Genomic DNA, 14737 nt, shown 5'->3' with positions numbered 1-14737 from the left:
AGTTACACAGGACGTGGATGGTTAAGGATGAGACATGTCCACACTGGTGGGTCAGTGGAATCTGTCCTCCAGAGATTTAAACGCGATAAGAAAGACTCAGTTACACATGAAAGCTGCTTTATTTATAGTAAATGAAGCTTAGTGTATGTGTTGCATTCAAACCCAAGATGGGAATAATTCTATATGGACATATGTCCTCTCAGCCCCCATAATGTCCCTTAATCCCATTTAATGAATATGTATCCACGCATCCATCCCTGTAATTGTTCACATCCAAGCGCGTCCCGCCCGCGGAGCCTCTCGCACGCCGCCGCGTTCCGTGCTGCCGCCGTCTGATGCATTAATTGCACCTGCGAGGTGTCCGGTAACGAGCTGAAAGCCCTGTTTGTGCTTATCCATCAGCCGCCCGCGCAGGCCTCCGCGGCCCGGGCCTCTTGGTCGGGCGCCAGCATCCCATTGGCCCGGGCCGCAGCGAGGCGTGACAGAGACGAGTGACGGCTGAGGGGGAGGTGGCGGTGGCGGTGGTGGGGGGGGACGGCGCTGACGGAGCGCTGACAGGCTAACGGCCGCACCCGCCAGCGCGGCTGAGCTCGCGCGCATCTGGACGGGATGCAGACGTTCCAATGCATTAAAGCTGGGAAGTATATTCAATCAAGTCAGATTGCTATTATTAATGCTTCTGGGTCGTGACCTTTGGGCGTTCCCAACAAAAATGGCAGCTTGGCCTCCGTGGGCTTTATGTTCGTATGCACGGATGTGTTAATAGTCCAATAAGGCCTCGGTCACGGGGGACGTCTGTGCAGGAAACAGGAATGTGAGCGTCTGAGGCTTCTCGGTGTCTCTCTCCACCGCAGGAGGGGCCTCCGATGTGCCGCTACCTGCCCGCGCGCATCTGTCCGCTCTGCGTCTGCCTCTCGACGGCGCCCTCGCCTCAGATCCCCTCCTCTCCTCGCCACGCTCCGCTTGCGCTCGCCCCGCGTGGAGAAAAATGCGCACCCCCCCCCCCTCTCCTGCGCGGCGCTTTGATGCCTCAAGTGTGATTGCTCTCGGATTGTCGCCGCGTTCCCTTGAAGGTCTTGGACATGAAAAGCGGGTCGGGCTCTCGGGTTCATCCGGCGACCGGTGATCCGGCACTAAAACAATCAGCCGGGCTCGCTGTGGGATAGTGTTACCGCAGAGAGCACAGCGGATTCCTCAGCCATGAAATACTCTCCTCTTCCAAGTCCCAAACACATTTTAGGTGCGCTGATTGAATTATACCAATCCACGCTCCCATTAATAGATTTTAGCTTAAAGTTTGTGCAGGCATTTCACACTGAAATCCATGTGCAAGCAGCTGGAGAATATGTCCGCGTGCGGCGTGTTTGCACAGAGGTGGACGAGAGAAAAGATCCAACATTTGTAATGAATTAAAAAGAAATGAGAGCAGTAATTGCAGTTAAGATTGACCCAATCTGATAAGTATGATAATGTGACGCGTCATTAACGGCCGAGGCATAAGTGACAACCCTTAAGCTTCACTTACACTTTCATTAAATATTGATCTTATCTATGCTCATTGCCGTTCCGGCCTGCAAATTACACCAGATAGATACATTCCCATGACAGCGCCGCGGACGATAATCATCCATCTCCGTGTGACACTTGGCGGAATTCTTGTTTTATTAGCCAAAGTGCAATTGTAGCGGATGAGAAAGAATAATATCTGCGGCGCTGGCGATCTCCATTATGTCACAGTGTGCTTTATCACACCGAGGCCGTGAGTGTGATAGTGGATCCACTTCAGCCATGTCTGTCAAAAAGCCTGGTCCGTTAACAGGGGCCAAGATTTTCACACTAAAGCCCAAGGAGCGTTTTTTTTAGATGATCCAATACAGTCATGCATTGGTTCTGATTAACCAGCGTTGAGCAATGAGGGTCTGCGGCAACTTTGACAATAACATAACAACTTAATAATTAAAAAACAAAGTCAATCAATTCAATTGCACTTTTCTAAAATTGTCTGACACATTGACATCAATAAAGACTTTATTATAGTTTATTTCAGTGACTAAACGCTTCAAGATAATAATCACTGGATTATGACCTATTTTAATGGAGCTAATCCTATAATTATGTTCTAATCTATGTTCTATTTTAATTGATGGAGGCTGTTGCCACACTACACGTTTGCAACGTGGAGTAAATTTGTCTTCCGCACTGATTTGACAAATGAATATTTCTGTGAGCACAGAACTTTCCTCCTTTACCTGCTGCACGGCCTTTGACACGTGTTTTGCACTCCTACTGCAAAACACACACACACACACACACACACACACACACACACACACACACACACACACACACACACACACACACACACACACGTCTTCCGAGGGACTTTTTCGTCTCCTCGCTCTAATGAAAGCAAGATCACGCCGGTGCATTTCGGACTAAAAGGTGGCTTCCTGAGCCGGTGTTTAACGAAGGTTCTGCACACGATAAGATAATTGCCATTTTAGCTGTGGATCTGAGGTGTTACCTTGTCATCCAGGGAGCTGGAAACAAGCAGAGCCCAATAAGGCCTGACATTAGCCATTACTATTGTTGCCTTAATGCCTCCTTCAATTATCCGCCAGCAGCTCTTTTGAGCAACCACTGACAGAACCTCCCCCACAGGTTTTTCACCAATTTCGTCCTGATTATGTGGATCAATGGGCATTAAAGGGCCCCAGCGCAGACAAACACTGAGCGCAGGGGGGTGGGAGCAGGGCTCCACTTTCAGACAGAGCAGAAATCCCTGTAACTACCTGTGTGCCAGGGACAAACGGAGGCATCTATTCAGCCATCAGTCCCCCCACACACGCTGTTTGTTTAGCCCCGACTCAAAGCAGACGCCCTTAAACCTGTTTGGCTTTTCTCCGATCGTCCGATCTCAATCAGTTGAGATTGTCCACCATTCATTGCGGCTGCTACCATGTCTAGGTTGAGTCCAAATTGTTATTTAAGATTCCTTAAAGTTCTAACGAAATAAAGTTAATATAGTTTTTTAGTTTCAAACAGATGTTCTCGCAACATCAGGAATCAAATTAAAGCCGAACCTCATGTGAACGTCAGCCTTCAGCCTCGTGAGCTTTGGCGAAACCCAAACGGGTCGACCCCTAATCCGACCCCTTCCCTGCCTCTAAGCCATTAATTGAGTGTTTGAACAGGTGCAGATGAAAAGGGGGCCACAGGTGAGGCCGCAGTGACCACCCTGTGACTCACCTGAGCTCCGGCCATCAAAGCCTCGCAGGCACCGGCGGCGGCGCTGACAGCCGAGCTGTTGTTCCTGACGGGCGGCTCCCGGGACGCGCTGTTGGGCGATATCCTCGGATTAATCCACACACCTGTTATTTAATTCACACAGATGGCGCCGGCGATCATCTCATCACAGATCCATCAACGCTAAGCTGAGGGGCGAAAAAAACCCTGTTCTAATCTTTCTGTCTGGGTTGTTAATGTGTTGATGTGTGTGCTTTGATCTGCAATGGGGGGAAAAAAAACTGTGTTTGGTGTCTGCGTGCATTACAGCAGGAGTAACAGTCATTTGTGAACGTGTTACACTGATTAATATTTACAATCCCGGTTTTATTCTGGGTTTGAGGCTCTGTCACTGTTTTAAAAGTGTGTTTATGAAACCTTTTGTTCCGGGTCGCAGCAACTTGTGTTTTCATTATGCCGCATTTGCACCAATTAGCCGTTATTATTATATTTCACAACTGCTAAACAGGCAAGCGTGGAGTTGTTTGGAGCGAGTAGCTCCTGAATGGACGTCCACCTTCGCTTTCAACGCTGCGAGAGTCGTCCTCGTCGCCGACCGAAATCCTAGAAGTCAAAGATGTTGCGACTTGTCCCTGGCAGACAACAAACCGAGAGACAGACGGGAGGATTTAATGCTGGGAAAGTGATACAGCAAACAGCGATGGGGCAATGCGGATGAAGACGCCCCTCAAACCGAGCCCCGCTGGCTCCTCATAGGTCACGTGACTGAAAGGAGGGGACAAGAAGTGGAGGAAAGACCAGAAATCCAAGGTGAGACCACCTCCAGCACCTCATACCTGCAGCGGAGCTCCCCATCGCACACTCGGGACACTGGGATGCGTTTCCGCCTCCACCCAGCATCCTCCTAGGACTCGCTTCCACCCTCATCCGTGGACTAATGCTGAACGTCGGACCAGCTCTGACATGTTCAGCGCCGGGCAGCTGGTCTCCACTCTCCTGCCCGCGGTTTTCCACTCGCCCGCGGCCCCCTTTTTCCCGGCGTTCCCGCACCGGCTGGGCTGCTCTCCCATCCTGATCCCGGGGCCCCTCCTCAACTACGAGTCCCTGAGGAGCTACCTGCAGCCGGAGCCGCGCAAGGACGCGCTGCTGCTGGCCGGCACCGGGCCGCTCCCGGAGGCCGCGGGTGAGTCCGGCGCCGCCCGACTGCGGCGCCAATGTTTACAAAAGACCGGCTAACGGCTCGTGACTAACAATCAATTATCACGCGTCAGGCGTTAACGTGTGCCTGACGACGGCGGTGCTAATTAGCCGATCTGCGGCCAATTAGCTCCTCGTCACCCGTTGGCGGCGGCGTAATTGGTGCTCGCGCTGCGCTTTCCAGATGAACAGAGGCCAGTGAAGCAGCGGCGCGCCAGGGCCAACTACAGCAGCTGGCAGCTGGAGGAGCTGGAGAAGGCGTTCGAGGCCACCCACTACCCCGACATCTTCATGAGGGAGGCCCTGGCCCTCAGGCTGGACCTCATCGAGGCCCGAGTCCAGGTGGGCGAAGCCGCGCAGTCGCTCGATGTCCCCGGCGCGGGCCGAGGAGGCGTTCCAGGTGTCTCAATGGGAACTTGTGCTTCTAGGTTTGGTTTCAGAACCGCCGGGCCAAGATGAGGCGGCAGCTGAAGCTCCAGGGTCAACTGGCCCGCCCCCGCGGGACCGGAGGCGCCGGCGGGGCGCCCGAGGAGGCCGGCGGGCGCTCGAACCACGCGGGAGGCTGCGGCGGCGAGCGCTGGCGGCGGCGGCGAGCGGAGGACGGCCCGTGGACCCCGCGGCCCGAGACCCGGGGAGAGAGGCCCGAGGGCTGGAGCCCGGAGGAGCGGCGCTCCTGCAGCATCGCCGAGCTCAGGGCCAAAGCCAGGGAGCGCGTGGCCGAGATCCACGGCGCCGCCAGCGCCGAGGCGCAAGCGCAGGAAGACGGAGCCACGCGCGGCCATTAGTCACGGCCCTTCCTTCCTGTTGGTGCAGAACCAGGAGGAAATAACCGGCTACTGTATGAAATCACTGAGGAGCTTTAATGTTTAGTTGTTAATTATACTATGCTGAGTGTTACAGTGTCTTCATGGTCCTCCCAGCTAACTCTCGTCTTTATGTTTGTAACTGACCCAATCTATGGGACGTTTCTGAACCCTGTATTTATAAAGATGCTGTTCTTCTACCCGTTTCCTGCTCTAAATCAAAAGCACGTATCACGTCCGGGGTCGTGAGCGGAGAATGAGGCGACGAGCGCTGCGTGACCGTGTCGTGACACAACAGCAACAGGATGCGGCCCGGCCCGTTTCCAGATGAGCCGCTCGTCCCTGACCTCTCAGGTCGCCTTCGCTGACGGGCAGGATGTCCGCACGCAGCCGCACGTCCTCACAGGAAACACGGGAAATAGCTGGAGGATGAAATAACGCTCACTGGTTCCACGCGACCTACTTCAGACGTGTTCAGCTGCTGTAGCACGAATGCTGTTTCCACCGATTAAGGCAAAATAAATTACTTTGATGATTAATCATCCTATAACACAAAACAAGAGTGATGATGCACATGTTATTACCTGGGAATGGTACAAATATTCTAAGTGTGTATTCGCTGTACATTTGACCGCATGTCTTGAACCAGTGCAGCTTGACACCGCCCCCTACTGGGCGCCAACGTGTCCTCAGACAGGACGGAGATCCACGGCTCCGTTTGAAAAATGTACACTCCTCTCGCTGTGAGAATTAAACCGCTGAGTTTGGATGTGAACACGTCTGTTGACTGGAGTTATTTGCTGTCATTTCCTGTTACACTGACTATGACGATGTCGGGTTGAAAAAAGATCGCGACTGTTCCCTGACATTCCGTGGGACACCACAACACGCGATAATTAGGTCAGTGACAATAGCTGCTCTCAGTTAATCCCCAATTAGGCCAAAGGGACATTCTCTAAGTGGTTCCCAGGCTGCAAACTGGGCTAAAAGGGTTTTTTTGGTCCTACGAACATCATTCATTTAAAATGCAAATACAGCAGCACCAATTCGCACTTTTCACTTTCCTTCGCTTATTGCTTTAATGTCAGCAGTCGGCGTCAATTAGTGTAATGAGCGGGCGAGACGCTCGCCGCAGCCGCGCAGCGCTCGTGCAAAGGGGGGGAGCGGAAATAGGACGCAGCTGCGGCGCAGCACTTGACCGTGAACGCAGCAGCGGAGACGCTTTGTTTGCGGCGCTCCTTCCTCGCGGCTCCTCCGCGTCGACGCCCGCGCCTGTTGCTCGGTTCGCCCGGACTCGCCTCCACCATGGCTGCCATCAAGGCTCTGGAGCAGTGGTGCAAAGTGCAGTGCGACGGCTACCGGGACGTGGCCATCACCAACATGACGACCTCCTTCAGGAACGGCATGGCTTTCTGCGCGCTCCTGCACAAGTACCGGCCGGACCTGATGTGAGTATCCGCGCGACGGACGGGAGAGGAAAGGGCGACGTGGTGCGTTCAGGTGTCCCGGTTGAGAAACTCGTTGAAAGTCGCGTTCACTGTGCTTGCAGAGACTATGACTCGCTCAGAAAGGAGGACGTGCTGGAGAACAACAGGCTGGTAAGATGTCAAGTTGTTTCACTCCTCCTAAACATCAGCAGCGCACACATGAATTTTGTGCTTGGCTTGACATTCATGCTGCAGAGTTGAAGTTTCCACCAGTTTTCATCAATAATTCCTGTCTTTTTTTCAAATCTCTATGCACTTGGCCTTGTTTGTTTCCACGGTAACCCCCACGCCGCCCGGCCTGTGCTGACGGGGACTCCTCCATTATTTAGTCGTGCTGTTTTCCCAGCGTCCTCCGGGCGTCACGGACCCCCACAGGGCGCCTCGCTCTCCTCCCTGTAACGACTTCCTGCTTGTATTAGGTGAAGCTGGCAGTGTCAGCAGCAAACCCAAGCCCGGGGGGGGGGGGGCATTTTCCATTTTGAATGAGTGTCACTCGATCCACACGGTGATGTTCACTGCAAAGATGCTGCTCTTTGTAAACCGTTTGTTCTGTCTTTGCACATCTGGGGTGAGAATAACCTTCAGTGAGGGTTTTGGAGAACAAGCTTTTGGTTTATTTGGATCCAACTGTTGATCGAGCTCCCTGTACTGAAACATGTCGCCAGCGTAGTAACTCACACCCCTGTATATTTCATGAATAGTGTCGTGTTTCCAAAAGGAGCTTCTGTCACCAATTGTTTCTTACTCACTCACTTTTTTTTTTTGCATTGATGTTGCAGACGTAGCTTTTTTTTTTGAAGCTGTGCTTGACATTTAACGAGCACGGACCTGATCTGATCCTGAACAATGGGCTCACAGGAAGCGGGTCATTCATTAGCTCTCACAATAGAGCTCTACTATTTCAAGTAGATGACGACGTGTGACATTTTTACACACTGTGTGTGTGTGTGTGTGTGTGTGTGTGTGTGTGTGTGTGTGTGTCGTCGATGGCTGTGGATTAAATAGTTTTCTCTTCCAAGGCTTTTCAGATCGCAGAGGAGAAGTTGGGGATTCCGGCTCTGTTGGACGCTGAGGACATGGTGGCTTTAAGGGTCCCAGACAGGCTGAGCATTCTCACCTACGTCTCCCAGTACTACAACTACTTTAAAGGACGGCCCCCCAGTAGGAACACGACTGGTCCATAGCTCTAATGTCCGGTGTCGCAGTGGTTTGATGGGTTTTTTCCCCCCTCTTCTCAGCCGGAGGTGTAAAGAGGCCAGCAGAGGGCTCCAAGGAGGAGCCGTCAGAGAAGAAGAACCTCCCGCTCGTTGCCAAAACCTACGTGTCCAAAACTGCCTCTGAGAGTCACGCCGCCTCCGCCGTCGCAGCTCGTGGCTCAACCAAGCCGAGCGCCGCTGCCGCTCAGGTCAGCGGTCGCCCGCTGTGGGTTTGATCCAAATATATGGCGGTGAGGTGTGAACGTCTCCCGCGCTTCCTCCCCCCAGGAGGCGCGTTCGTCGGCGCACGCCAACCGAAGCGGGACGCTGACCAGCAGGTGCGCGGCCTGCGGCGGCCACGTTCACCTGGTTCAGCGGCACTTGGTGGACGGCAAGCTCTACCACCGGAGCTGCTTCAAGTAAGAGGCGCTGTCACGCAGGTCCGGGCGGAGCCAACGAAGCCGAGCACCACATTAAAGCCCGGATCCATAAACGTTTTAATGCTCAGTTTTGGTGTTTTGTCACTTTTATCCAGGTTTAAAACGCCCACAGCCTCCACAGTAATTATAGAATTAATTGTAACGCAGTGAGCAGAAAGTGAACGCCTCTCACGGTTCAAATGAACACCGAGCATCATCGCGTTCCTGACGGAGCATTTATTAAAAACTGCATTAGCTTGTGCATCACCGGTGAAGTTTAATGTCCTCAATAAACTTCCACCAGATGCGTCGAGTGCTCCAGCGTCCTTCATCCAGGAGGCTACAAGCCTGGGAAGACCCCCGGAACCTTTTCCTGCACCGCCCATCAGAACCGGTGCAAACCCTTCTCTTCGGAGCTCGGCATCGTAAACGGACCCGTCAGTTCGGCTGTCCGGGCCGTCGGTGCCAGCCGGGCCCAGCTTCCTCCCTCAGGTCCCTCCACCCGGCCGAGCCCTGACCCGGTGCCGCCCGGTCCCAGCCCGACCTCCGCGTCCTGGACGGCCTCGGCCCAGAAGACGCAGGCGGCCCGGCAGAGGTTCTTCCAGGCCGCGCCTCCGGCCGCCGGGACCCCAGGCGGCCACAGGAAGCCCGACCTGGTCCCTGACGAGAGGAACGGCGGGAAGAAGCTAGCGGAGGAAAACCGCAACAATAACAACAAGCGCCGGTTCAGCGTCCGAGCGGCAGCGGACGCGTGGTGAGCTCCACCTGCAGTCAGCGTCTTTTAGTCTGTTTAGTTCAGTAATGCCGTCCATCATCCACTGGGCTTCGTGCGTTCTGCAGGTCGGGTGAGAAGCCCAGTTCAGCGGGGTCGGGAGCAGAGGGCATCAGGGCAGGGAGGCAGGAAAACCGCACGAGGCCGGCAGGTGCCGCTACCTTCGCTTCATTGTACCATCAGTCCATTGTTATTCGCAGCCCTGTTTTAATTGCGTTTCGTTTCCAGGCCCATTGTGCCGCGAGTGGCAGTTTGCGCTCGGACCGGTGAAAGCCGAGCCACGGCTAACGTGAGTACGCTCGTCCTCCTGACAAACGCTGCCACTCCGTGAGTCAGCCTTGTGAAACCTGTGCACCGTCTGCCTTTTGAAGCATTCCTGACCACTCAGCCTGTTCACGCTCCAGAGTTGACTGGCTCAGGGCGCAGCCGCTAGCTCTGTCCCCCGTCCTAACGGGCCCCAAGGAGTGCCGCGCCTGAACCTTTCCTACTGTTAACACTCTCATTTCTAATTCCTGCTGACTGCTGGTTCCTACACTGTTATCCCCCTCCTCTTTATCCTATCAAAATAAAAGGTGAGGCTTTTATTTTCATTCCGACTCTCGCGTTGCTCATGCTAAATATTGGTGTGTGATAAAAGCTCGACCTGTTTTACAGAGGCGCCGAATCTGAGCTCCAGAGGGTTGAAGTCGTGTCTAACATCTCCGACTCTTCAACAAGTGTGGCTACGGCGCCAACGGTACCACCTGTTAGCTGGACTCCGTCAGATCCGGCACGAGGCAGAACAGTATCTCCACCAGAACCTCCTTTCACATCTGCAACCTTGGGTAAATCTTTGATTGTAGTATTGTTACTGCTGCAGGTCCACAACCCACCAACCTTATCGTACTTGTAGGTTTCAAACCTGGCAACCCTCCTCCTGTGAAGGCCCCACCCAGACCGCCAGCTGTTGAAACTGTTCCAACAGAGGCTCCATCCAATCACGGAGCTCCGTCAGGTCGGTTCTGGGCCCTTTAAACCCCGTCACTGAAGCCGTGCAGATTGTTTGTCGTCTTCATTTCAGCAGTCATTGTTTACTGGGAACAAATTAGGTGGAGTCGCACGTGCTGCCGTGAAAGGACTATCTAATCCTATTTTATCTACCTCCTAGGTGCTAAAAAGGGAAAGTATTTGTCACCCACCAACACCTCCAAGACTGAAATGAGGTCACCCTCTGTAAGTTCCTCCATTAAGTCTCTTAAGAGATTAATTAACAGCCCTACGAGTATGCTTTCATCACATTCCTCAGAAAAATGACCTCCTTTACATCGAAGTGGCCGAAGTTTGCATTCCCCAATTAAAATCACGGACTCTTAGGGTCTTCGTTTTGTATCAGGTGGGGTCTTCTCACGTCCCGGCGGAGCAGATTGAGAGGGAGCTGAGTGAGATCGAGAGCAGCTTGGCTCGGCTGGAGAGGGACGGCGTGGAGCTGGAGAAGCAGCTCCGCAGCTGTGAGGAAGGTACGAGCTGCTTTTTTTCTCCCTTTGCTTTGTTTACATCCTTCAAAGTGTCAGAAAAGGGGCTTTTTGGAAATGAACCTTGCACAAACAGCCCGCTTGTTCCCAATCAGACGTCCGTGCCCACGGTCAACTTCGCTGTCTTGCGGTGAATGACCTCTTCAGGAAACTTTGACATTTTATTGTATTTGTGCAAACTGCCGAGTCCCTGTGCAGCTCCGGTGTCTCTGGTTGCTTTACACAGAACACACACCTAGCGTGTGTGTGTATTGGATTTACCTTCCATTTCTATTACTGTTTCTGCAGCCAAATGAGGTGAAAGGCGCAGACAGCCCACAGGGATGTTGCTTCTCTTTAGAGGTGCTGGGAGTAGGGGGCCTGATTGCCTCGCTCAAGGTCAATATGACTTGGGTGTAGTAATGTATATTCTGCCTGATTGCGTCCTCCCTCTCTCTCTTTTTTTTTATCCTCCTTTCTTTACTCACCGCCCAGGAAGTCGTGCATGCAATTGCTTGGTCAGTATTTGACATCAGATGCCACCTAGGAGATCATCTCCCTCTCGGCTGGAATCTGTCCCTACCAAACCAAACCCTGGCAATGAAATCATGCTTCCACACTGTGAATGTGGATCCAAAGTGTGTTTTGGCTAAACAGTCCCACTGTTGGGTTCTGGCTAATGTCAAGCACACGATAAACGATAACGGCATGTGTCTAACCTGTTGATGTCTTTGCTCTGGGACTGATGACAACCTGCAGCGGAGTGCAGATCTGTGCATTGTTAGCCACTCGGGTCGCGTGTAAAAGTGTTGACATGGTCCCAGGAGGTGATTCACCCTCCAACCCAACAGCCAAATTAACCCGAAACCTAATTTGTTATTGTGCTTAATGTTATTATTGTGTAACTAATACACTGCAGTGAAAACAAAGAGCTGCCGTGGTAAAAACAAAACGAGCCACGCTTCTGGTTTGTTGCAATGAATAAAAACCGATGTAAAGTGTTGTTTCAGTTCAAATCAACGCCTAACGGGTCTTTGTTACACCCTGATACCCGGTGAATCCCTAAACGAGCTGTTCTTTTTGCAGAGGGCGAGGGGGACGTCCTCATGGACCCGCTGATGGTCGACTGGTTCAGCCTCATTCGAAAGAAGCAGATGTACATTAGAAAGGAATCCGAGCTCGTCTACATGTAAGTTCTCTTGGTGGTTTGGTTTCACTACAGCCTGTTTACATTAGGGCGAGAGTCATTTTAATTGCATACAATAAGCTCTTATTTTGAAATATTCTCCAGTGGTCCTCTGGGAGTTTGCTTAGTTTTTCCTTTACAGCTAAACACTGTAGCTAGGGATGGATCAGGCCTATTAATTATCAAACCAAGTGTAATTGCTCACATGTTTTGGGATGGAGAGGTAACGCTCACACACCGGCTTTGCGTTCTTTGTGTGTGTGTGTGATCGATGACCACGCGTCTCAGAGCCAGGACTCAGGATCTGGAGCGGCAGCAGCCGGGGGTGGAGTGGGAACTTCGGCGGCTGCTGGAGAAGCCAGGTGAGAGGCCACAGGTGCGGCGTCCTCGCCGTTGCGCGCGTCGCCCGCTAAAACGCCGGCGTTTGGCACCGCAGATCATTCAAAGTCCAGAGAGGAGCAGCAGCGGGAGGAGGCGCTGATGCAGAGGCTGGTGGAGATAGTGGACGGACGGAACGCCATCGTGGACGGTCTGGATTTGGACCGGCTCAGGTTGGAGACCGCGTTTACACTGTACCGGTGCTAAAACCAATCGATGTGCTCATTACTTGTGCTCCTGATCACTTTTAGGGAAGTGGAGGAGGATCAGCAGTTGAATGAAATGATGAAGAACCTCCGTGAGTATTTCACGTAGTGGCTCCGTTTCAGACATGATGTTCAAATTACGAAGCTTCGTAATAATTTGACTTGTTTTGGTGGAAAGGTGTGAAGAAGGCGAAAAGTAAGAGGAAGTCGTCCATCTCCAAACTGTTCAGACGAAGAAGTAAAAGACGCGTGGAGTGATCCTCCAGGCTCTACTTGTAGCTAATTTAAAGTTATTTGTGTTTTTATTGCTTTTTAAACATTGTGGTTTTATATCATATGCTACAGAGAAAACCAAAGATCTAATGCTTTCACAACTGTTTGAGTACATTTCGCTTCATGTGTAGTTGTTTAGTAGACAGACAGATTCACCATCACTTAATTCTGGGTCACTTGAGGGTCACATTACTGTTTATGAACACGTTTGTCACAAGGTGTCACGTTTTTTTTTTTCTTTAGTGTTCAGTTATTTAACGTTCAAACAACGGTTAGTCACAGCTGCAGTCTCACAAAATGCCCCGATCTATGGTTACGCCTCTTATGCAATTATTGTGTATTTATTTAATTATTGATTCGAAATTATTATTTTTAACTAATTAAAAAGCACTTGGTCAAAATATTAGCTGTTAAAACCATCAACTATGGTGGCGTGTGGAGTACATGGAGAACACTGGCTGTTCGCATGCAAATAGGAGTGAGAATAAATGTGTAATCCTTCAACTGTCTGAAACCAAAATGAAATTATTTCAGCATTTATTTAATAATGGATTTTAACAAATTTCCTGTAAGGATATTAGCTGGAGGAAAAGCCTTGACAATTAGGTTTGAATGGCTGCGGAGAGCCACACATGGAGGCGGGACCGGCTGCGCGTCTCCGGCCGTGCTGTAGGTGGCAGCCTGGCTTTGCTCAACGGCCGCGGCGGCGCCTCCGAAATCCAATTCGCCACAGTCACCGACAGTTAATTTCTTTGCTAATTTTATAAATGCTGCAGCAAATGTGGCGCTGTGCTGATGCAATAATGTTACGTGGAAGCGGATTAGAGGGAGCGGTAGCTTATGGCCAGGGACGGCTTTTAAACTATAGGTTGTATGGAGCGGTTTATCTTCAGACCTGTCTTAATTAAACATTACTCTACTAATATGTGCATCAAGCGCGCTGCACCTGAGCCGCCGAAGCGCTCAAACAACACGTGGCGCCACTCGAGCGGCGCAAGTAGCGTTTGCGGTGTTTATGGAAACCTGCTGTAATGTTGCATCTTATAAGTGTCACTGAATTGTGTTGCTCTATTTATAGTACTTTTAAACTTGAAGTCTGTCGTCCAATAAATCCTTTTACAGATTAGCGTGCGCGAGCGATTGAATTATTTACTTGGGGGACGGCTTCCGTTGGCATTTAAACGCGTCCCTCAACTTTTTTTTTTTTTTTTTAAACCACGTTACAAGCTTTTACCGGTGAACGTCGCTCCATCGACTGCCAGGATCAGACGCCGGTTCCAGTAAGAAGGCGACAATGCTGCGGAGCCGCATCCGTGGACGCTTTCATCAAAGGCGTCAATGTATCGCAGCTACTCACAAACTACATATCCCTCATTTTGAGATGCATGAAATTGTGATCATGAACTTGGAACGCAATCTTTGTAGCGGAGCAGAGTTGGGGATGATACTGGCGCAAAATGCCATGTGTGATGTGGCTGACAGTCGAGACTGGATGTGTGATATTAGAGTTAATTAAAGCTTTGCGCCCCATCTACTGCAAATGCTTGCACTTCTGCAATTAAGAATCAAAGGCGAGGGCTTAGTGTCAGGGGGGTGTCTAATACATGGTTTTAACAGGAATGGGACCTGATTTGCCAAGCTCCTAGCGACAAGCATTAACAACAGCCTCAAATTAGAGGGACATTAATATTCATAAGTAAAACAATTCATCCTGTGAATGTGTGATGAAATGGAATCCTCTGAGGTGAGCTCTTGTGTCCAGGCTGCCACCGTTCATTAAAATATGCCATTACCCATGAAGTGCTTAATCTTTATGAAAGGGTGGTAAAATCTGTCTGAAATGCTCCGACAGAGAGGTGGAAATTGTGCCATTGTTCAGCACCTTGCATTATGTTAATCCTGCACATTTAAGTGCGATGATGTCAAACAGTGGCGGGTGCCACGCGTCTCATTAGCCGCGTTGTTTAGACTTCCTGTAGGAGACGCACAATGGCTAATCTGCGCTCGTGCACACCGACATTAGCCGGGTATTCTGCTAACAAGGCATGATGTTGTAGTTTCGCTATTGTGTGCTGTCACATGCA

The 14737-nt window shown here is 51.3% G+C and overlaps 2 protein-coding genes across 4 annotated transcripts; both read left to right on the top strand.

Annotated features, from left to right (window-relative positions):
• Window positions 1-3936: 3936 nt before the first annotated feature.
• Window positions 3937-5999, top strand: si:dkey-43p13.5 (paired mesoderm homeobox protein 2B). The gene is made up of 2 exons (XM_055510891.1): window positions 3937-4785; window positions 4872-5999. Exons 1-2 carry the CDS (start codon window positions 4735-4737, stop codon window positions 5226-5228), a joined length of 408 nt encoding a protein of 135 aa, XP_055366866.1. The 5' UTR covers window positions 3937-4734; the 3' UTR covers window positions 5229-5999.
• A 341-nt stretch (window positions 6000-6340) lies between these two features.
• micall2a (mical-like 2a) lies at window positions 6341-13779 on the top strand. Of its 3 annotated transcripts, none has more exons than XM_029159297.3 (17): window positions 6416-6694; window positions 6796-6844; window positions 7753-7894; window positions 7972-8138; window positions 8218-8348; window positions 8653-9102; window positions 9189-9271; window positions 9349-9409; window positions 9775-9944; window positions 10013-10114; window positions 10268-10332; window positions 10493-10616; window positions 11697-11799; window positions 12085-12158; window positions 12233-12347; window positions 12426-12472; window positions 12559-13779. In XM_029159297.3, the coding sequence occupies exons 1-17, from the start codon at window positions 6552-6554 to the stop codon at window positions 12636-12638; spliced, it is 2106 nt and encodes a 701-aa protein (XP_029015130.1). In that variant the 5' UTR covers window positions 6416-6551; the 3' UTR covers window positions 12639-13779. The 3 variants fall into 3 exon arrangements, with proteins under 3 accessions (XP_055366864.1, XP_029015130.1, XP_055366865.1); XM_055510890.1 differs by having other exon boundaries at window positions 6594-6694; window positions 6796-7152; XM_055510889.1 differs by lacking the exon at window positions 6796-6844 and having other exon boundaries at window positions 6341-6694.
• Window positions 13780-14737: the final 958 nt, after the last annotated feature.

The sequence above is a fragment of the Betta splendens genome, chromosome 8, assembly GCF_900634795.4.
Source record: "Betta splendens chromosome 8, fBetSpl5.4, whole genome shotgun sequence".
In the NCBI taxonomy this organism is placed as follows: Eukaryota; Metazoa; Chordata; class Actinopteri; order Anabantiformes; family Osphronemidae; genus Betta; species Betta splendens.
This window is presented reverse-complemented; position numbering and strand designations above follow the sequence as displayed.

Excerpts from the sequence above, each read along its gene's own strand:
- si:dkey-43p13.5 (XM_055510891.1), top strand. The coding sequence starts at position 4,735 with ATGAGGGAGGCCCTGGCCCTCAGGCTGGACCTCATCGAGGCCCGAGTC. Across the intron at positions 4,786-4,871 it reads TCATCGAGGCCCGAGTCCAG|GTTTGGTTTCAGAACCGCCG; the intron begins GTGGGCGAAGCC and ends TTGTGCTTCTAG.
- micall2a (XM_055510889.1), top strand. The coding sequence starts at position 6,356 with ATGAGCGGGCGAGACGCTCGCCGCAGCCGCGCAGCGCTCGTGCAAAGG. Across the intron at positions 6,695-7,752 it reads AAGTACCGGCCGGACCTGAT|GCTTTTCAGATCGCAGAGGA; the intron begins GTGAGTATCCGC and ends TTCTCTTCCAAG. Across the intron at positions 10,617-11,696 it reads GCTCCGCAGCTGTGAGGAAG|AGGGCGAGGGGGACGTCCTC; the intron begins GTACGAGCTGCT and ends TTCTTTTTGCAG.